This window comes from Aedes albopictus, chromosome 2 (genome assembly GCF_035046485.1).
Source record: "Aedes albopictus strain Foshan chromosome 2, AalbF5, whole genome shotgun sequence".
Classification (NCBI taxonomy): domain Eukaryota; kingdom Metazoa; phylum Arthropoda; class Insecta; order Diptera; family Culicidae; genus Aedes; species Aedes albopictus.
The window spans coordinates 337,907,644-337,930,102 of NC_085137.1; the positions used below are offsets into that span (position 1 = coordinate 337,907,644).

Here is a 22,459-nt window from a genome sequence, read left to right on the forward strand (position 1 = left end):
TGCCTAATTTTTTGGGAATTTGCAATGTATTTGACATTTAGCTGAAACCATTGCTACTAAACAATCGATTGCTAATAGGACTTCCCGTAAATTCTCTGTTTTAACATTTTTGTTGAGCCTTGGTTGGGAAGTTATGTAGCTGATCAGAACTTGAAATAGTTGAAAAAATATTCATTTTATGCTTAAATAGTCATTTTTGTGATAGAAATCACTTATTTCAAATGAAATTGCCTACCCTTAGGCGTTTAAGGGGAAATTTCAAAATTTAATTTTGCATTTAAAGTATTAAATTCACAAGTTGTAAGATTTTAAACGCGTTATTCGGTTTTAGAAGAGCAAAATTAAGCGGATGAGTAAATTTTTTTTTCCAACCGATGCTTAAATGTATACTGATCAATTTCGCCCCAAAGTGGCATTTCCAATTTTTTGATTTTTGGAGTAATTTAACTTAAAGTTTAAATTTGTTAAACAAAATTCTGTCACATGGTTCCATGGAGATCCACTGGGTACTGGTTTTACAAAAATTCTTTTGGCAATATTTGAATTGGCACTGATGTTATCCGCAAAAGTTGTTTTAAAGTGATCAATTTGACCCCGGATTACGGTACCCGAGATAGTGCTCTAGATGCTACCATATCGATTTTTTTTTTGTCGCTAGAACCAGATTCCAAATGATGTTCCTGAACCTTTTTTTTTCTGGTGTTCATAGGTTTTAGTTTTGTTCGAGTTATGTTTTGGTAGAAATTTATTTTGACGAATATAAGTGTCATTTACACCAAGCCACCCAGAAGCACTGACAAGCGTCTTATTCGCCCTATAGGCACAAGGGCTAATTAGCACTATGGAATAGCATTATATACCACTATACGGCCTATTTCAGTGCTTATGATTCACAGAGCCGATGAGCATTTTAAAATCTTTTACAGAGCTCATTGGCACTGAAATGCTGTTAAATGGCTTATATAACGCTTACAACAGTGCTCAATGGTTACCTGAGATATGTTCACTCAAAAAACGATTTTTTTACAGTAGGCTCGGAGGGTCAAGTCACATATACCAATCAGCTCAGTTCGATGAATTAAGCAAATGTGTGTATGTGTGCGTGTGTATGTGTGTGTATTTATATGTGTATGTATGTCTGTGGACATAAAGTTCAATCACTTATATGGCCCTTCCCATTGGCCGATTTTACGGATTTTAGTACGAATTGAACCGGTATTTTAATGCATTGTTTGCTATTGAAACAACTTTGGTTCGGATCGGTCAAGGCGTTCCGGAGTTATGGCCATATTAGTGATCCGGACCAACACCGGGGTCTCCAGTTAGCCTAGTTGTTAAGGCTATGGATCGTCAATGCGGCGACGGCGGGGTCGATTCCCGTTCCGGTCGCGAAAATTTTCTCGACTCCCTGGGCATAGTGTATAATTGTACTTGCCTCACAATATACAGGTTCATGCAAAGAACGCCCTTCAATTAATAACTGTGGAAGTGCTCAAAGAACACTAAGTTGAAGCGAGGCAGGCCAAGTCCCAGTGGGGACGTAGAGCCATAAAGAAGAAGAGAAGAAGAACCAACACCGGAACCTAATCACATCAAATAGCGCCGATGTCGTCACCTTTAGCATGGATGACGAATTTTGTGCAAAAATCAACACTGGAGACCAGAAATTCCACGATGTCGGCTCAAAATTTAGGATGATAGCCTAAAATCCAGGATGGTGTCTTCAAATTCAAGATGGCTTCTGTTTGATGGAGTTTTTGGCCCTAAAACCATCCAATATGGGTATACTTGGTATGGGTAAAATGTCTAGATTCCAAAAATAACGACCAGAATATCTAAGACGGTGGCCTAACATCCAAGATGGCAGCTCCAAATTCAAGATGGCGGCTATTCAATTGTGTTTTAGGCTCTAAAACCATGCACTATGCCATAGATCAAGTATTCACTTTAGTAAGCGATGCAACCCTACAGTATATACACAAATGTGTCACCTCGCAATTTTGAAGAATGGTGAGACCATGAAAATGTTAAATGAACATTTATAAAATGAAAAAGATTTTGCGTCACCTCTCAATTGGAAGAACTGGTGAACCAATATGCTACTTGCCAAGAAATCGATTTATTGAAACAAAACTTTGTGCCGACACTAACAGTGATGGACCGCACAAACTTAGGCAAAATACTGAAGCATAAGTAAGCATCAAATCAGTGTGGCCAACACCGTAAGTTTGCGAACTGTACAAAAACACAGGAGAATTTATTTAAAATAAAACAAAATTGATGGAAAATTTGGCCGACACTTGAAGTGACGAACTTTGCAGTTCTTGTTGAGTAAATATATGAAGGATGATTTTAAACCAATAGATGCATTTACTGCGTTTTTTTTTCAAAGAAAAACAAGGAACAAGCTCATCAATCGTTCACTCGAGCACCCGTCGACCTACTACTGCAACAACGATACGATCGTGCGACACTATTTCTCGATACTCGCCTGTTCAGCAAAGAACAACAATACTGAACACTAAACACCCGCGCATCTATTCTTTTGATTTTCACGCGAGGCAATAGCAAACGCGATCGATTATACTAAGATTCTCACCCCTACCAGGAACGATGCATGCACAGCAAAGAACAACAAAATACTTCCATGAAATGGATTTTTGTTATACGTATGAAAGTGCGATATTCATCAACATGTCACTCAAGTTTGGTTAAGATGGGTTTTTGAAAGCACGAGGAAGGCGCCAACACCGGTAGGTGTATTAATTAGATTTTTTTTTTCATTTTTACATGAAGTTTCGATGAAAAAATGTTCATTATATGATGAATCCTTTTTTTTCGTCGGTTACTGTAGTTGATCGTTCAAATAATAAAACCACACACCTGGAGAAAAGTATTCGCATAAATCCTCTCAATTAGAAACAAATTCCAATCATTTATTGATAAACCGATTATAATGCAACAATATAACATAGCAAACAAGCATCCAGCTCCGCAGAGCGGGTTTTCCGTTTCCCTGATGGGACACATTGCACTAATTTAGCTAATGTATTAATCCACTTTACATTGACCTTCCACCCCGTCATGCTTACTCTTCGTCCTGACCGACTAAACTCGGTTTCGAATGATGTTTTTATTGCGTACTTTCAGAGCCCATATGAAGCTGACCATAAAGAATTTATCGACTGGTGACTTTGGGAATTATCGATGTATATCGAAAAACTCTTTAGGCGAAACGGAAGGATCGATACGGGTGTACGGTAAGTTTTCAGTGGGACATATTGATAACTAGACAGAAGGATAAAATAATTGATTGTCCATGTATGAGTATGTTCTTTTTTTATAGAGACGAACAACATTGAAGACTTACATAAATTTGATATGTAAATGAAATTCAAAAACAGCATTCTCCAACTTCTACTAGACTAAAAACCAACAATCAAGAACTTAATCGACTCAAAAATTCCTACATCTGTCTGACTGCAATTTGCATTTTTTTTCTTCCACGTTAATTGCTACCACCCCGTGTGACTCGGTTCAATTCCAGAAATTCCTCTACCATCCACACCGTCGAAACAAATAACGCACTTAGTGGAACCAAAAGAAGGTAAGTGGATTATTTAAACGACACCGTTGTTTCCTTTGCTCTCCGCTCCTTTGTTCGTCTCGATAAAAACCAAAAAAAATCCTTATCAAGTTAACCTTTTCCCTCCATTTTACTTCTTTGTGTCTCAATTTCTCTTAATTAATATTAATTCCGACGATTACATTTCTCTTCTCTTTTTTTTCCTTCCATTTAATCAAACCTCATCTCGTCGCATTTAACGTCAACCCCGACGGGTTTGCCACCAACCCGGTGCCTGCCATGTGCCCACAAAAACAAACTCGCAGTGGTGCCACCGCGAAACGAATCCATTAAGGTCGCCCAACCCGAGGTGATCTTTCCAATTAAGAACGACGAAAGCTACGCGCAACGGTCGCCTAATGGCATCCCATTCGAGCGCAAGGGTATGCCAATCGGACAGAGCTACTACACCGACATGCCACCGAAGGATTTTGGCTTCCCGAATGGTAAGTGCAACAAATAACACCAACATAACCAGGTATACATACCTACCAAGGTATCGCTATCGCAATGACCGCCTGTCTGGCACTGGCTAGCTAGTATACATACCTTACGAATGCAAACAGTTCCACTAGAAGAAACTTTCTGATTTTTTTTATTTCTTTGGAAATTGTGATCTGCAGAAAATTTAAGCACAGGTTTTGGTTTCCGAGTTAAACTATAATAATAAATACAGCGGTAAACATTGACAGGCAGAACATTTGTGTTACGTTTATTTGACGTGAGACAAATTAAATTGTCTATAGATTACTTTCCACTTCAGCTCAGATCCAACATTCACTTGGAGATCTAGGTCATCCAAACTATTCTGGAATTAAGACCTTCAAGCTCTTCTCTTGTATCTCTTTACTTTATCGATGTAAGACTTTCACGATTATTTCTGTTGTATCTCATAATATTTTGACATACAATGACATACAAATGATCTTTATGGGATTTTGAAGTGTCAGATATTCCCCGAGAATTCTTCCAGGCGTTCCTCGGAAATTTCATCAGGAATCTCTCAGGAATTCATCGTGATGTTCTCCGGGAATACCTCTACGAGTTACAAGGGAATGCTTTCAGTGAAATCCTTTACGGCTTTCCTGGCAGATTCTTGGAAATTTCTTCAGGAATTACTTCAAGAACCTTTCGAAAAATCCTGCAGAAATTCTTCCAAAGTTCCATCAGGAGCTCATCTAGAATTTCCTCCAACAACTAATCCAGGGATTTCTTCAGGAATTCCTCACGCGATTCTTCCAGAAATTCCTCCAGGGATTGCTCTAGAGTTATCCAGGATTCCTCTAGGTATACCTCCAAGAATTCTTCCAGGAATGACTTCAGGAATTCCTCCAGCGAATTTCTCCGGGTAATTTTCCTGGGTTATTTCTCCTGAAATTCCTCCAGGAATACCTTCAGAACTTTTTTTCAGGAATAACTGCTAATTTATCCAAGAATTCCAAGATTTTCTTCCAGGTGTTCCTCCAGGAACCATCCATCCCGGAGTTCCTCCAGCAATTCAAACAGGGTCTCTTCCAGGAATTCGTCACAGGAATCTCTCCTGAAATTTTTCCTGGAATTCTATCAGTCATTCCTCGAGGAATTCCTCCAAGGATTCCTTCAGGAGTTCCTTAAGGGATTCCTCCAAGGATTCCTTCAGGGAGTTCTTCAGGAATTTCTCCAGGAATTATTCTACAAATTGTCCCAGGAAATACTCCGGGAATTCCTGCAAGAAATATTCTAGGAATTTCTCCTTTCCTCGAGGAACTGCAAGAATTTCTAGAGGAATTGCTGTAGAAATTGATACTCTCCAGAAATTCCTCCAAGAATTCCTCCATTGAATCCTCCAGGAATTAGTCCAAGAAGCGTTCCGGGAAATACTTTAGGAATTCTTCCAGGAATTAATCCTGAGGAATCCTCAGGAAATTAATCCTTGAATTCTTTCTGGATATACTCCAGGAATTCCTCCAGAAAATAAAAGCAAAAAAAATAACTTTAAAAATTCCTCTAATAATTCGATAAGGAAATCCTTCAGGAATTCCCCCAGGACATTCTTTAAAAATTCATTCGCAAATTACCACATAAATTCTTCAATTCCTTCGCATATTACCACATAAATTCTTCCAGAAAGTACTCCAGCAATTCCACCAGGATGTTCTCCCGAAATGTCTTCAAGAAATTACTGGAAGCATTCTTGTAGGAATTTCTGAAATAATTCTTCAAGGAATTCCTGAAGTAAATCCTAGAGAGATTCTTGGTGGAATTCTTGAAAGATGTCTTGGAGGTATTCCTGAAGGAATTCAAGGAAGGGGATTCTGGAAGGGATTGTCTTGGTGGATGTCTTTTAGGAATTTCTGAAGGAATTTTTGGAGAAATTCTTGGAGGATTCCCTTAAGGCATTCTTGGAGGATTTTATGGTGGTTCCTGTAGGAGTTTCTGAAGGATTTCTTGGAAGAATTCTTGGAGGTATTTATTGAAAAATCCCTGGAAGCATTCTCAGAGGAATTTGTAAAGGAATCCCTGGCCAAATTCTTGGAGGGATTTTTTTTTTGACAGAAGTATTCGAGTAGCTCGTGGACAAATTCTTATTAGAGTTTATGTCGGAATTCTTGAGAAATTTCTGGACGGATTCTTGGAGCAGTTCTTAGCAGAAATTTTGAAGAAATATCTTGGAAAAAATCCAGGATGAATTTTCAGAGATTTTTTTGGAGAAGTTCTTGGAGAAATTCTTGTTGGGTTTTTGCAGGATTTTTTAACAGAATTCTCGGAGTAATTCTTGCAGAAATTCTTGTAAGAATTCTTGAAAGAAGTCTCGTAACAGTTCCTGGAGAATGCCATGAATGAATTCTCGGAGGAATCCCTGGAGTTGTCCCAGGGGAATTTTCTTGAAGAATTTCTGGAGGTTTCCTTAACCTGAAAAATCTAGGAGGTATTCATGAAGAATTTTCTGGAGGTTTTTATGGATTAGTTTTTGAAAGAATTTCATGAAAAAAATCCTTGGAGGTATTTCTGACGAAATTCCTGAAGGAATTCTTGGCAGAAGTCATAGTGGGGCCCTTAGTGATGTTCTTGCGGAAGGTCCTGTAGAAGTTTTTGGATGAATTTCAGGATGGATTTTAGGAAGAATATCCTGATATTATGATTATTATTATGATATTATGAGAAGAATTCCTGGATGAATTCCTGGAGGACTTCCTGAAGGAATTTCCGGAGTTTTTTCTGGGGCAATTTCTAAAGGATTTCCTGGTGGAGTTCCAAGATGAATTTATCTAGAAATTTCTGAAAGAGTTCCTGGAGTAATTCCTGAAGGGGTTCCTGGAGTAATTCTGGGAAGAACTTTTGGTGTAATTCCTCAAAATCTTCAGAAGGAATTTCTGATGAATCTGAAGGAATTCTCGGACGAATTCTTAGAGTAATGCTAAGAGTATTTTATTGAGGAATTTGTAAAGGTTTCCTGGAACCTGGAGGTATTCTTGGCGGTATTTCTGAAAAAAAAAACTTTAAAAATACCTGGGGGATTGCATGGAAGAGTTTTTCGAGGAATTCTTGAAAAATTCCTGGAGGATTTCCTGAAGTAATATATGTAGGAATTCTTTGAAAAAAAAATGTTCGAATTCCTTCAGGATTTTCTAGAAAAATGCCTGAACGTAACCTGGAGTAATTTTTGGAAGAATTTCTGGAGGAACTCCTGCAGGTTTCTGGAGAAAATCCTTGAGGAATTTCTGGAGAAATTCCTATAAAAATTGGAGGAAATCCTGGAGAAATTCATGGAAGAATTCCTTGAGGAGTGCTTGGAGAATTTCTTGGCAGAAGTTCTCTGGAGGGATTCTTCGATGAATTCTTGGCAGAATTTTTAGAGGAATATCAAGAGAAATACTTGAATTTCTGGAGAAATTCCTATAAAAATTGGAGGAAATCCTGGAGAAATTCATGGAAAAATTCCTTGAGGAGTGCTTGTAGAATTTCTTGGCAGAAGTTCTCTGGAGGGATTCTTCGATGAATTCTTGGCAGAATTTTTAGAGGAATATCAAGAAAAATACTTGAAGAAAATCCTGGTGGAATTCTTGAAGGAATTCTTGGAGAAATTCCTGGAGGGATTCTAGTAGGAATTTCTGGTAGAATTTTTGGAGGAATTCCTGGAGGAATTTTCGAGGAATTTGTTGTAAAATTGGCAGAAACTCTTGGAGGAATACCTTGAAGGATTATTTGAGGGATTGTTGGCGAAAGTCTTGGAGGAATTTCTGAAAGATTGTTTGGAGGAACTATGCCAACAAAGTAAAAAGATACAAGTGTAAAGCTTGTGGAGCTTGAAGGTCTTAATTCTAGTATAGTTTGGATGACCTAGATCACCAAGTGAATGTTGCTTAGTTATTTGAATTAAACTCTTAGACTCTAAAAGAAGCGTAGATTATATTCCATGAGCATTCGCTGCAATAAAAATATTCTATGATTTACAGATATTGCGACTCATACTTCTAAATACATTGGGTCTATTTGTATGCCAGTGGACACCCAAATAGCAACACATAGAGATACCCGTAATATTATGAGGTGCAACATACGCAATCGTGAAAGAATTTTGCCAATAGAGTGAAATGAAAGAAGAGTTGAGTCTGTAGACCTCGAAGGTCCTAATTCCAGAATAGTTTGGAAAGCCTGGAATATCCCATGAATGTACCAAAAGCATTTTAGTTGTGCACTGGGGCTACCAGCAAAAGAGACGGAGTGCAAAGGGGGGAGGTGCTATGTATATCATAGTTCTACTATTCCCCTTGACGATCAACGATCAACGATCAAATCTGACTATACATGTCAATGGTTGCTACTCCGTTATTGATCTGAGCTGGTACCAATTGCACTGAGATCCAAATGAATAAGGGCTGGGACACACCACTTATTCTCAAAGAGCAATTCTAGCAGCTCATATATTTTGGATCAATAACGGCGCCGGCCACGTCCTTATAGTCAGTTGGGAAGGGAAAGGAATGTTAGAGTGTGCTGGTTGTTGCTACTAAAGACCGAGATCACCTCTGCATCCCCACATCCAGCACGGACTGGGGTATTTGTTAGTCGGAAAGGATGGGAGATCTGGGAGTCATCGTTGGGTCGGTGATGCGATCCATGGATAGGGGTTATTTTTATAGTGTATAAGATTGTGTGGTGAATGAGGTGAATAAGGTCAAGCGGCACAGCACGCTTTGGTTGCATAACTTGTAGGTGTTATTATACACTGGCTGTGAGTGGAAATTGGAAGGGAGGGAAACGACTTTTTTCCAATTCGTTTCTGGTTCTAGCGATGGCTATGAACATATGAATATACATGAGCTGTATATGTAGAGAAGAGAGAGAGAGTGAGAGGAAGTGGATAGAAAGATACAAAGTAGGATGAAAAGGGACGGGCCAGGGATTGAACCCATGACCTGCTGCATACGAATCAGAAGCGGTAGCCACTAGACCACCAAGCCCGTCGTTCTACTATTCCCCTCTACATAGTTCTACTATTCCCCTTGACTATAAAAATAATTCCAGGACAAAATGTTTTAAAACAAAGAATATATTGCAGTTCGACAAAAAGAATATCTTCCCGGGTGTTTACGGGTTAATCTGTTTAGTGAATCCCCTAATTATTTTTGTAGGGTGTTTTTGTTTGTTATTTAATAATTGCAACAACGATAGGGAAATAAGTTAAGTTAAGTTATATATCCATCATAAGGAACTGTATTGTCTGTTGATGTCTAACTAATAAATAAAAATAAAATGTCTAGAGTAGTTACTGCCGATCTAGATCAAAATCGAAAGCTTACAAAAGTGGTACCAATCAATCTAAAGCACTTCTTCAATGACTCCAACCCTGCAGGATACGCATCATATACACTGGATAAGCATCTCGAAAGATACAACTGATCTAGATCAGTTAAATCAGATCTAATCACCAATGCCCTTTTCCGAAGACCCAAACGGCTTTGGGTGCATAAAGAGAAAAATAGAGTGCCGTATTGAAAGATAAATCTTATCAAGATCAGTTTCAGCAGATTCAGAACAAAACGAACATATAAATGTGTAGGGCCAATCTATCTAGATAGCTTTGCTGAAGACCTAAACCCTCTAGGATACTTGTTCGTCGAGAGTCGCAATTGATCGTAGCTAGGGATGTTCAATATAATTACGAATATTTTGTGTTATCTTTACATTACGCCTTATAAGCATATATCCCCTTTTGCAGTCATTTTTAATTGTCACGACCTCAATTTGGCATGCAAATGAAAAATAATAGTTTTGCAAAATGATGATTTTTTCAACACGAGTTATACATTTATCCAACGAGGCTTGCCGAGTTGGATAAATATGACGAGTGCTAAAAAAATCAAGTTTTGCAACTAGTTGCATTACAATTTTTTTGTAATTACGAAAAAACATCCATCGAGTACAATCCTTAATTCCTTAATTCCAAACCATACCGAGAACACATGCAAGCTGGCGACCACGTGATTAGCAAATGTTTCCTATCAAGTAGGCAATTCAGTAGACCGTCGATGTGACTGTTACAAATTTTCAAGCTTCCGTCCAGTTCAGTCTGGCATCTTTCCTTCAAAGAGCAGAGCATCTACACAGCTAATCGCGTTCGGTAATTTTTACCGAAATCTCAACCGCTGAGCGTTCGGTAATGGATTTTTACCGAAATCTATATATATAAAAATGAGTTTGAAGTCCCTTTGAGGCAACAAAACTCACAAACGGGTGGACCGTTCAGGATGACTCTTGCATGGTTTGATTCGTGTTCATGGTGGTTGTGTTTATAAGTAGTAAAAGTTAGGAAAATCAACTGAAAAAGTAGAAAAATTGTGAAATGACTGATTTTTTTACGAGTTGGGAGGAAATTCAACACGATCAAAATAAATCAATCTAGAGTGCGGTGACGTTATGAGCTCAACAGTTGTCAAACCACCACAGCTTGGCAATACAACGTTTGCCGGGACAGCTAGGTAGTTCTGTATAAAAATACCAAATTTCGGTGAAATGTTATCGTTTATCTGTCAAACTCTAACGAGTTTCGGTACATGTTGCTAACCTTTACCGATTTTTTCCTGTAAAACAAACTTAACGGTTGAGATTTCGGTAAAACATTACCGAAGTCGGTGATTTTTTCTAACTGTGTACAACACCGCAAATGACCTGCGGGAAGTTCGTGTACATGGTAGATAATAGACTTCCGGCAGTTTTGGTTTAGTAGCAGTGAAAAAGAGTGTAAAATTTACGTAAAATTGGCCATTTAAGCAACGCCGAAAAGTACTACTTTTCGGCACACTTAAGAGTTCTGAAAAGTAGTACTTTTCGGCACACTTGTTCATGTACGGAAAAGTAGCCCATTTCACTACCTTTTAGACGATGGAAAAACAATCACTTTCGCAACGTAATTACAAAACAGATTTTTTTTAAACGTTCCTTATTCACGTTATCCTGGAGGAAAAGTGAGCATCACTAAAAACATAAATTTTGAATGAAATAAAAGTAGACATGTTGGGTTGAAAATCCCTGAAAAAAATGGAAACCGGTTCACAGGCGGCTGACAACGAGCTGTTCAGAGTAAAAGTTCCCACTTTTTTCTGATCACGGTATTTGGAGTGTTAAGAGAACAATGAATAATACAAGGGCGGGAAGAACGAAAAGTAGAGTAGTCATAATCAATACGATGATATTACCTTTGGGTGAAGGGAGTGACGGTTCAAGTATCTGTAAACACGAATAAAGATGTATTTATGAGGTCATTGAGGAAAGAAAGGAGTGTTAGTATGAAGCTATTGCAACTGGAAATTCAGATCATCTCTACTTCTTTACGACTGTCATAGGTTGGAGTTTTTTAAAAAAGGGGAGGAAAAAATCACATGGTCTGGTTTCACTTTGGGGAGTGATTCATGCAAACTCTGTTTGAATTAAAACTCTCGTTTTCGATCGCATGTCCATACCAAAGATGATGAACCATTCATATTTTTTAACCCTCTAATACCCAAATTTTTGATTTTGATCTAAATGGCATTTTTCGTCATCTAAAATCGATTTAAACTTGTTTTGGAAGATGATTCTTTTTACTTCTCGATTTCGTGAATTTCAGTTTTTGATTTTTCTAATTTTAATTTTTGAACATCCCCATACTTTTATATTTTTCCTGGAAGCCAATTTGGGGAACGCATTTTTTGAGATGAAAACATTTTGAGATTTTCTGATTATTGTTGAAATATTATTATTTCAATTTTTTTTCACAGAAAATTTTATTTTCCGTGTAATTTTAAGAAAAATAATTTTAGAGTGTATTCGATTCTCTTAAGCTATTAAACAAGGATAGAATGATTTGGGAAAAATTTAAAATATGTTAATTGTAGCGATTCAATACAAAATAAACAATGACTTCTAAAAGGTGACTAAAACATCAATTTTTCAATGATTTTTTAAAAATGTAAATACGCTTTAAAATACACCAAAAACCATTTTGAGATATACAGAACAGTCTTAAATATCAGCCAAAAATATAAAAAAATGACTTTCCACGGAACAAAAATGCTCAAACTATACCCCGTCTAAAAGCGGGATTGGATATTAGAGGGTTAATGTAAAAAATTACAAAATATATTTGACACAAAAAATACCTTTGCTGCTCATACATTTTGAATCAATAAAGACGCCGGCCAAATCCTTACAGTCAAGTTGGGAAAGAAAAGGAATGTAAGAGTGTGATAGTTGTTACTATGGTAAACAGGTATAATGCGCCTCCACGGGGCAAAACGCTCTCCTTCAATTTCCAGGGAGTTTGAAATAGTGAATGGTTAAAATCATTGTATAAGGCTTCATATTCATGAGACTAGTCCACTATATCAACTTTGTGGTTGTTCTCTCTCTCTCTCCTTGGCGTAACGTCCTCACTGGGACAAAGCCTGCTTCTCAGCTTAGTGTTCTATGAGCACTTCCACAGTTATTAACTGAGAGCTTCCTCTGCCAATGACCATTTCGCATGTGTATATCGTGTGGCAGGCACGAAGATACTCTATGTCCAAGGAAGTCAAGGAAATTTCCTTTACGAAAAGATCCTGGACTCGAACCGGGAATCGAACCCGTCACCCTCAGCATGGTCATGCTGAATACCCGTGCGTTTACCGCCTCGGCTATATGCCCCCTTTGTGGTTGTTGTACCTTTCAAAAAAAAAATTCAACAATAAATTGAAAACGCACACATTTGTTGTAATTATCGAAGTGCTTAAATTAAGTGCTAGCATGCGCCAATGAAGCAAAACTAATGATATTAGCTGTTGTCTACTAAATATGAAGAAAAATAACTTACCTCTACAGTAAAAATTACAATATTGTAGTAAAATTTTAAAATTAATAAGTTTTCTCATAGTCACACTCAAACGGACAATATGCCCCGTCGTCAGCTAGATAATATGGCTCACAGCCAATGCACTGCATCACTGTAGGCTATTTACGTATTTAACGGGACAGTACCGTTTTTATGACCTTTTGGGGTTGTCCCGTCGTATTGAGGAAAAAGGTCGAAATGTCCCGTATTTCTCGGAAAACGAGCGTCTTGGTGTTAACAGTAAAAAAAATAGTTTGACGTTTTAAGATATTGTTTCGAAATATTTTCCTATCATTACTCTTTTCAATGAAACAGATACAGGGGATGGCCAAAATGTTTGGGATAGGCAACTTCTTTTCTCTCACAAAAAAATTCAACATGCACTAACTTTTCGTAGAGTGCATAAAAAAGTCTCAAATTTTGACTGTTTGTCAACCTATTATATGTGCACCATTGGTACAAATTTGGGCTCGATTGATCAATTTTTCGCGAAGTTATAACCTTTCGGGTAAAACACTATTATTTAGCCAACTCATTTTTGAACTGTCATATTTCGGAAACCAGTAAACCGAATTGAATGAATTTTTTAACGTTTGTCAACAATATATTACTGATACTTAATACGACGTTATAAAATGTAATATTTTCTCACGGCCAATTAAGTTATACCGAGTTGGAATTTTTACCCTTATAGAGGAAAATAAGTCAAATTTACAATACCACACAAAAATTACTAAATGTTTCTTCCTTCAATCTAAATAGGCTCCAATATATCTGATTAGAGATAACTTGAGAACAGAAGTGGAAAATCTTCGGATATCAACACTAAAATTTATTGACATTGATGTAAAAAAATACATTTTTTCGAGAAAAATCCAAAAAGTGTCAATCCATGATAACTTTTTTCAACGTTTAAAAAGTACCTATGTTTTAATCGTTTGTGAAGCATTTACATATTATTAGTGTACGTTCAAATTTTCATTCAATTCGGTTCACTGGTTTCCGAGATATGACAGCTCAAAAATGAGTTGTCCAAAAAATAGTGTTTTACCCGAACGGTTCTAACTTTGCGAAATATTTATCAATCGAGCCCAAATTTGTACCAATGATGCATATATAATAGGTTGGCAAACAGTCAAAATTTGAGATTTTTTTATGCGCTCTATGAATAGTTAAGGCATGTTGAACATTTTTGTGAGAGAAAAAAAAGTTGCCTATCCCAAACATTTTGGCCATCCCCTGTATGTCTTGATTAACAAGTAAAGGTTCATCCTGTTAAAACTTCGAGTTAAATATTAATGATTTGAAGTATCAGAAATATTTCCTAAGAGCTTACTGAAATTTAAAGTTCAATTGGTTCTTCGTGCTTTTGTTTAGATTCTAAACAAGTTAAAAATGTAGTTTGTGAAGTGTTAAGCTATAATTTTGTATTACATTAGAATATTATTCAGAAACTCTACCGGAATTTCCTAGAATAAAATGTTAATTTCTCTATTTTTTCTAAATCAATCATTTTTAATTGAAATTATTAAGTCATAAAGAAAGAAGTTGAAGATAAACAAAATAATCATTCCAATAATGTGATTTATCGGAAGTTTTGATGACATTAACACTTTTTGCATGATTAAAAATTTCAGACTTAAAATACAAAAAATGAAAATATTACATTCAAAAATAAACATACAGAGTTTTAAAGTTTTCAGTCATTCTTCAATTGCAAAAAATAAAGAAACAATAAAATATTATAACTTCCAGATATATTCTTATGATTGTTTTGGTGCGACTTAAATTTCGAAGTTTTTCAGATTTGTATGCTCTTATGGTTTTAAATCACATGAAAATGGCTTCTCCGAATTCTAGCCAAAAATAATAGAATTATGAGGCGAATAAAATGATGTTTTGGATTTTAACTAAGTCAACTCTTATTTTCTAACCGATTATGAATCATACTGTCTTCAATTGCTTTCAAAATTAAATTTCTTAGAAGTTTGTTGAAAATCACTTTTTAATACTGCGGAAAAATATCTAATTTCTTGGTCTTTTCATTGCTTCATAATTATTTAACTTTTGTACGCAACTTTTTAATTGTTCGATTGATTCCTTCTCAAGTAACAATGACAGCTTATTCAGCCAAAGTTTTCAAAACCAAGTTTATGAGCGGCTTATTCGTCTGTTGTACAACAATAATGTTTGTTGCGTAATCTTTTAACATAATTTCAAAGATAACTTTAGTGGTCTCAGAACTTTGTTTACACTCACAGGTTTTCTTATGTATTTTTTTTTTTATAAGAGTACATGAATTTGTATATCTGAGAACTTTTGACACATAATCGGTCCCTAATGTGTATATGAAACAATTTATAATTTCAGCCTTAAACATTTTGTGTGTCCCGTATTTTATGCTCATATTTCCCGTTTTTGGTCCTCACAAGTTCCTACCTCATGCTTCCTCGGGTCAAGCGATGACAAAGACCGCCAGCTAAGAGTTATGTGCTTAGCTGGTAGTGCAGCCTGGGCACTGTTGTCCTTCTGACTTCAGCTAGATTGAGGAGGTACGATCCGAGCGTCTGTTCACCAAGGAGGTGCGGCTCAAACAGCGTCTGTTCTGGCATCCAGCGGCTGAGTAAGAAACGCTGCACCACGCCCAGCTAGATCCAAGGTGGTAGCCCCATCAGCGTAGTCGTCCTTGTGTTGGTTGGGACGTTAAACAGAACTGGCACGATGGCCCTCCGGCGAGACAGGAGTGTTGGCGTAGGCCCAATAAGCCACCCGTAAAATTCCCCATTGCGAATAACATAGGAGAAAATACGACTCGATACAATCGGCAAAGACCCACGCGACAAAATAAGTACTACGATTGGAAACTTGGAACATGGAATTGCCAGTCACTAGGTTTCGCAGGAAGTGACAGGATAATTTACGACGAACTACATCCCCGCAACTTCGACATCGTGGCGTTGCAGGAACTTTGTTGGACTGGACAGAAAGTGTGGAAAAGCGGGCATCGAGCGGCTACCTTCTACCAAAGCTGTGGCACCACCAATGAACTGGGAACAGGATTTATAGTGTAGGGCAAGATGCGACAACGTGTGATCGGGTGGCAGCCGATCAACGCAAGGATGTGCATGTTAAGAGTTAAGGGCCGTTTCTTCAACTACAGCATCATTATTATTGGCTCTTTATTATGGGGATTTTCAGCCCGAGGCTGGTTCATCCCCGCACTACAGCATCATCAACGTCAACTGCCCACACGAAGGGAGACTTGATGACGAGAAAGAAGCGTTCTACGTGCAGTTAGAGCAAACATACGATGGTTGCTCGCCGCGTGACGTGAAAATCGTTGTCGGCGACATGAACGCGCAGGTAGGAAGGGAGGAAATGCCTGCACGCCGTATCGAATGATAACAACCAGCGATGCGTAAACTTTGCAGCCTCCCGTGGTATGATAGTCCGAAGCACCTTCTTCCCCCGCAAGGATATCCACAAAGCCATCTGGAGATCACCCGACCATCAAACAGAAAACCAAATCGACCACGTTCTAATCGACGGTAAATTCTTCTCGGATATAACCAATGTCCGCACATACCGCAGTGCGAATATAGATTCGGATCACTACTTAGTCGCATGCGCTTAAAATTTTCGACCGGTATCACCACGCGTCGAAGTCGAACGCCGCGGCTCAACATGGAGCAGCTGCGTAACGTAGAAGTGGCTCAAGACTACGCGTAGCAGTTAGCAGTGGCCCTACCAACGGAAGAGCAGCTACATCCGATCTGCCATAGGTAGAACCTCGGCTACAGCACTAGGCTTCGCGACTCTGAATCACAGAAACGACTGGTACGGCGGCGAATGTGAACAGTTGAAAAACGAGAAGAATGCAGCATGGGCGCGAATGCTGCAACACCGTACGAGAGCGAATGAGGCACGTTACAGACAGGCGCTGAACAGGCAGAACTCAGTCTTCCGGATGAAGAAGCGCCAGCAGGAAGAACGAGATCGCGAAGCGATGGAAGAGCTGTACCGCGCTAAGGACACACGAAAGTTCTACGAGAAGCTGAACCGCTCACGCAGAGGCTTTGTGCCACAAGCCGACATGTGGCGAGATAATCACGGGAATATTCTCACGAGCAGGGCCCTACATTTTCAATTTCAATTGAAATTTTCAGGCGAAGTTTGTAAACAATGGTTTCAATCGTCAATGGAAACAAGGCGCCGTCGTCGTCGCTCAGCCCGACTGTCATCGTCACCGATGAACCGACGGCGCTGCGTCGTCGCAGACGCCACTTTGTTTCGCACTCACAAGCTCACGTACGCTCGTTCGACATCGAATGAATTTCTCTGTTATAACTCAATTAATGAGTGTAACAACCGGCAAATCTGTGTAATGTTAATGTATTCTATGCACATTTTACTGAAATAGGTCATTACCCATAAAAATATTAAGCAAACATACATTTTAGACAATTTGAAAATTTCAACTGAATCCCAGTCGGTGTGAAAATGAGCCGCCACCCGTCGTTGCGTCGAAGAAAGTGACAAGAAGGGCGGCTGAAGCGAAGCGCATGCATGTTGTTTTGAATGTTCCCGTCGTCGGCGTCCGTACGATGCTGATGGGCGCTCGCTTTCAGCGTCATGTTTTGGTTTCGACGATGTAGGCCCCTGCTCACGAGCGAGCGTGAGGTGGTCGAAAGGCGGCGGCAGCATTACGAGCACCTTAATGTACCGCAAGTACCGAAGGTGGCGTGGTAACAGATCTAGGAGTATGTGCACAGGAAGAAAGACTTCCGGCCCCAGACCTCCAAGAGATTGAGGAGGAGGTTGGCCGGTTGAAAAACAACAAAGCCGCTGGAGCAGATCAACCACTTGGTAGCGAGCTTCTAAAACACGGTAGGGAAGCACTGGTGAGAGCACTACACTGGGTCATTACCAAGATTTGGGAGGAGGAAGTATTACCGGAGGAGTGGATGGAAGGTATCTTGTGTCCCATCTACAAAAAGGACGACAAGTTGGATTGCGGGAACTACCGCCTACAAGATACTCTCTCAAATTTTATGTCGCCGTCTATCACCGATTGCAAGAGAGTTCGTGGGGCAATATCAGGCTGGATTTATGGGTGAACGCGCTACAACGGACATCACTTGTTCATCGATTTCAATTCGGCGTATGATACAATCGATCGAGAATAGCTTCGAGAATAGCTTCGAGTACCCTACGTGCAGAAGACCAACGCGCCCTTGGAGTTTTTGAACGGAAAGTGTTGCGTACCATCTACGGTGGAGTGCAGATGGAAGACGAGACGTGAAGAAGGCAAATGAACCACGACCTCCATCAGCTGCTGAGAGAACCAACCATCGTCCATACCGCGAAAATCGGGAGGCTACGGTGGGCGGGTCACGTCATCAGGATGTCGCATAGCAACCCGACTTAAATCGTTCTCCAGAGTCATCCGACCAGTACAAGCAGACGTGGAGCGCAGCGAACTAGTGGAGGACGATCTGCGAACCCTTCGCAGAGTGCGGAACTGGAGACAAACAGCCATGGACCGAGTGGAATGGAGACGGCTACTAGGGAATCGCGCCTCTTGGGCGGTGGCTTCTATATTCGTTTGTTTTCCACTATAACTCAGTCAAATTTGAACCAATTGACACAACTTTTGGAATGTGGTGAGAAAGGTATAGTATCTACCCGTGTGCAACATTTCAAGTCAATTGGTTCAAAATTGACTGAGTTATAGTGGAAAACAGATGAATATAGAAGCCACCGCCCAAGTGGCGCGATACCCTATGTACAGCAGAGGCCAGCCCGGCCTTAGCCTGATTGTTAAGTAAGTAAGTGTATATGCAGAGAAGAGAAAGTAGTCAGAATGATACAATGTAAGAGCAAAAGGACGGGTCAATAATTGAACCCAGGATCTCCTGCATACGAATCAGAAGCGGGTGCCACTAGACCACCAAGCCTATCTCTCCATTTCTGTCTTACAGTATGCGGCAGGAAAAAATGCGAAAGTGTTTTTCAACTTCAAACCTCGTTTTCGTCCATTTGACGTTAACCAATCTATGTTTCAACGTTCCACGATCTCTAATAGGCTAGTTTTTTGAAAAGTTAATTAAAAATTTTCCCATTTTGATCACTAACCTTTGCAGGGCGGGGCGCCTGAAACTGAAGACAATCAGAATTTTCAAACCGCAGAAAAGTACACAGGTCGCTAAATTTCGTATCTGATAGAACAAAATTTGTAATTTTCTCTACAATATCACTAAATATATGTACTTATTTCATCTAGTATGTGAAACTACATGGCTCTGGATCAGTGTGGTCTGATTGTTCATCGAATTTAAGCTAATTTTGTACTGCTATAGTCATTTTGTATAATGACCATGGCGCGCGCAGTATATTGATACCCGCTTATTAGGCTTACATTACCACATGTTTAACATCAAACATGTTCATTTTTATTTTGTAGTGCTAGAATATAGACATTGACTTATACACTGTCATGAAAAAATTGTCATATATATCCCATATTTTGTGTGTAATAGTGCCTTAAACTTTTCGCATTTTTTCCTGCCGCACCCTGTACCCAATCTACTTCATAATAACCAAAAGAAAGCGCCATTGAACTTTCAGTTCTGTAAACGATTCCATCAAAAACAACAGCAACCATCAGAGCACAAGGTAGGTATCAAACACGAAAAGAAACGTCGGTGCCATCGAGTTTCCTTTCTTCTTCTACGAAACCCTTTTCGTGCTTTGCACTAAATCCCGTCATTCCCATGCTTGGCTGGAGGTGAAATCGCATTCAAAATGTGGAAATTTAAATTAACTGGATTTGAATATTAACGCTGATGAAAATGGCAGCACGGCGCTAGCCGTTTCAAACGGAGAGTACCTAACCTACCTACCCAGTTGAGCTGAGCCGAGCAGTTTAGGAGGTCTGTTCCACTGCGATCTCTTGTTCACTTTTGCTATCTTGGCGTGTCGGAAGCAACCAAAAGGGATGCTGTCACCGAAAGCTGTGCAGGAGTTAAAATTAATTCACCGGATTTTTTTTTTTTTTCATTTGCCGTTGGTTACCACCATCTACTAACGCTCCTTGGTGGGGAAAAACATTAAGAAGCTCACTTTTTCGGCTGACGATTGCAGTTTGCGGATGGTGTCACATAAAGGTACGAGAGGACATTGGAACTGGTAGCCATTTATAGTGCAGGCTGGCAGCTTCGGTAGGGAAATTTATGATCGGATAGTGACGCTCATAATTTATGATTTATGATACTGAAGGAAATTTTTGAACAGAAAAGGTTAGGGAAGGATTATTAGGGATGATTTACATATTGTAATGAAAATGTTATAAATCTTCCATGAGCTTTCTCTGCATTGAATTTAAAACATTGGTAGACTATTTAGGTGTATGACTGTACCCGTTTCACAATAAGATATTACAAATCAGATATTCTCTTCTCTTTCAGCTGGCTCTCTGCGATGGAACTGCGAAACATACTACACCGTATTGAAAATACTGAGCATATCATCATCTCTTACGTATTCGTACTGTATCTCTAATCATCTGTTTCTGTAAAATCAAGGGAATCCCTTGAAGTTTTCCCACTAAGGACTGTACATTATCGAACAGTATTTTAATTGTTAAATATGTTAAAAGCGCATGATTATATCCTCTACCAGACACACCCATATCTCAATACTTTTACTTCAATCCAAACTGATTTGAACATATCATAAGTTTGTACATTGTAACAGAGAAATGCGAACGAGGCTAAGCAAGTGATATCATAGTCGAAATGCATAAACTTTAAAGAGAAAAAAAAAAACGATTTGCCAACTAATCCCATATCAATTCCTAAAACCCAACCGTTTCCTTTCCCAAAGAGTACCCCAAATAAAACGTACTTTGATTAGTAAAGCGATCACGCTTAGACTAACACCTAACTATACGTTGAAGCAGGTATAATCCTCTAATGAAACTCCACTCTAGCAAATAAATAGAGAAAGATGCGCTTTTTTGTTGTAGAAATCATTAACTAGTAAGAACTCTATGCATATATTTATAGCAAGGCAAATATCTCTAGGCTGAAATATCGAAAAGTGTACGATAAATCTGAAAATATGAACAAAAGCGAATCAAACCACTTGTTGAATAAATGTAGCAAATATGCAGATGACAAAAATGGAAAGTTTGGATTTCACATGCGTTTGACTGTGCAACTCACCCACTTACACATAACCTTCAATCGAGGGCTAGATGACGCAACCATTGTACATATCTCTCACCCTACTGCAGCAAAATACGCGACTCAAGTGAAGGAGCCAATTTGTAATTAACCTTTAAAACAGGAACGCAGGTAAACTAGCCAAATTAAGGGCATCCCCCATATAGAGACCACTACAGAAACCCGTGAAGCATTATTTTAAGCGTAAAATTAAACTGCACTGTAACGTTCGGTGAAAGGATTTCAGGAATTGTCGCAGAGTCATAGAGGTATAATCGATTTTGAGTTGTTAACTAAAACTTTTGTTTCCAACAAGAAATCTACGGCTTTGAATCACAACCATGCAGCTAGGATGAAATGAGTGTATAGAGGTGCAGCTTATTGTGTCGGATGCTAATAAGATATAATATTCTTCCCTACATATGCTATAGTTAGTACCGTAATCCGGGGTAACATTGATCAGAATTTTCGATCTTTCTTGAATAGTTCTCTTGTTAAAGCAAATGTTACAAGTTTTATATTTTTAAAACAAGTACTGGCCCTCTGATTATGTGTTAAGCTACTCGAAAAAGTATTGCAAAAATTTTAAACATGTTTAAATAAACTTTTAATACTAATTTTTGATTTTGTTGATTTGGGGTAACATTGATCATGTCAGTGGTCAATGTTCATTTGTGTTGAAAATACCCTTACTTACTAAATTCGGTGTCGCTGATTGCGAATATGTTAGCCAAATTCTTACAACTTATGTGCTTTTTGAGTTATTTTAAGATTAAAATCCTCCAAACCGTGAATAACGCCTAAAGGTAGGCAATGGCTTGAGGATTTGATAGCCTACTTCCAATAAATCGTATATTTTACTGAAAAAGAGCATTTTCATAAAAGTTTCGTTCGTTAAATCCAACTCTAGGATATCATATTGAAGTAATACAGTGATTTCGAACCTCATATTGTATCTAGTATTCATGCCAAGCATGAATGTTTTACCATGTATCTCGTTGCGTTACGAAACACAGTTATGGAAAAATCGATTTATTTCAATGTTTATGAAATTCTGTTTTCAAGAATTACATGTCATTTAATAGCTAAATAATAGCAGATTACGATAAACCATTCGATAGCAGAAACTGATTCAATGTAAAATGCTTGTTTGAACATTTCATGAGATCGGTCAAGCCGATCAATGTTACCCCGCTGATCAATGATACCCCGTTTTACGGTATCTGCTTTTACATACATTTAATATGGAAAATATGACGATAAGAAACCAAATAGTAGGGT

At 38.6% G+C, this 22,459-nt stretch overlaps 1 protein-coding gene across 1 annotated transcript in view; it reads left to right on the forward strand.

The window, feature by feature from the left end:
• Window positions 1-21,609, forward strand: part of LOC109398085 (lachesin) — a 460,438-nt gene extending 438,829 nt beyond the window's left edge. The window contains exons 9-13 of the mRNA XM_062852595.1: window positions 3,151-3,260; window positions 3,548-3,607; window positions 3,892-4,071; window positions 8,448-8,450; window positions 20,420-21,609. Of these exons, the coding sequence (XP_062708579.1) occupies window positions 3,151-3,260; window positions 3,548-3,607; window positions 3,892-4,071; window positions 8,448-8,450; window positions 20,420-20,529 (463 nt within the window). The 3' untranslated portion in view covers window positions 20,530-21,609. The remainder of the gene's footprint in view (window positions 1-3,150; window positions 3,261-3,547; window positions 3,608-3,891; window positions 4,072-8,447; window positions 8,451-20,419) is intronic.
• The last annotated feature ends 850 nt before the right edge of the window (window positions 21,610-22,459 follow it).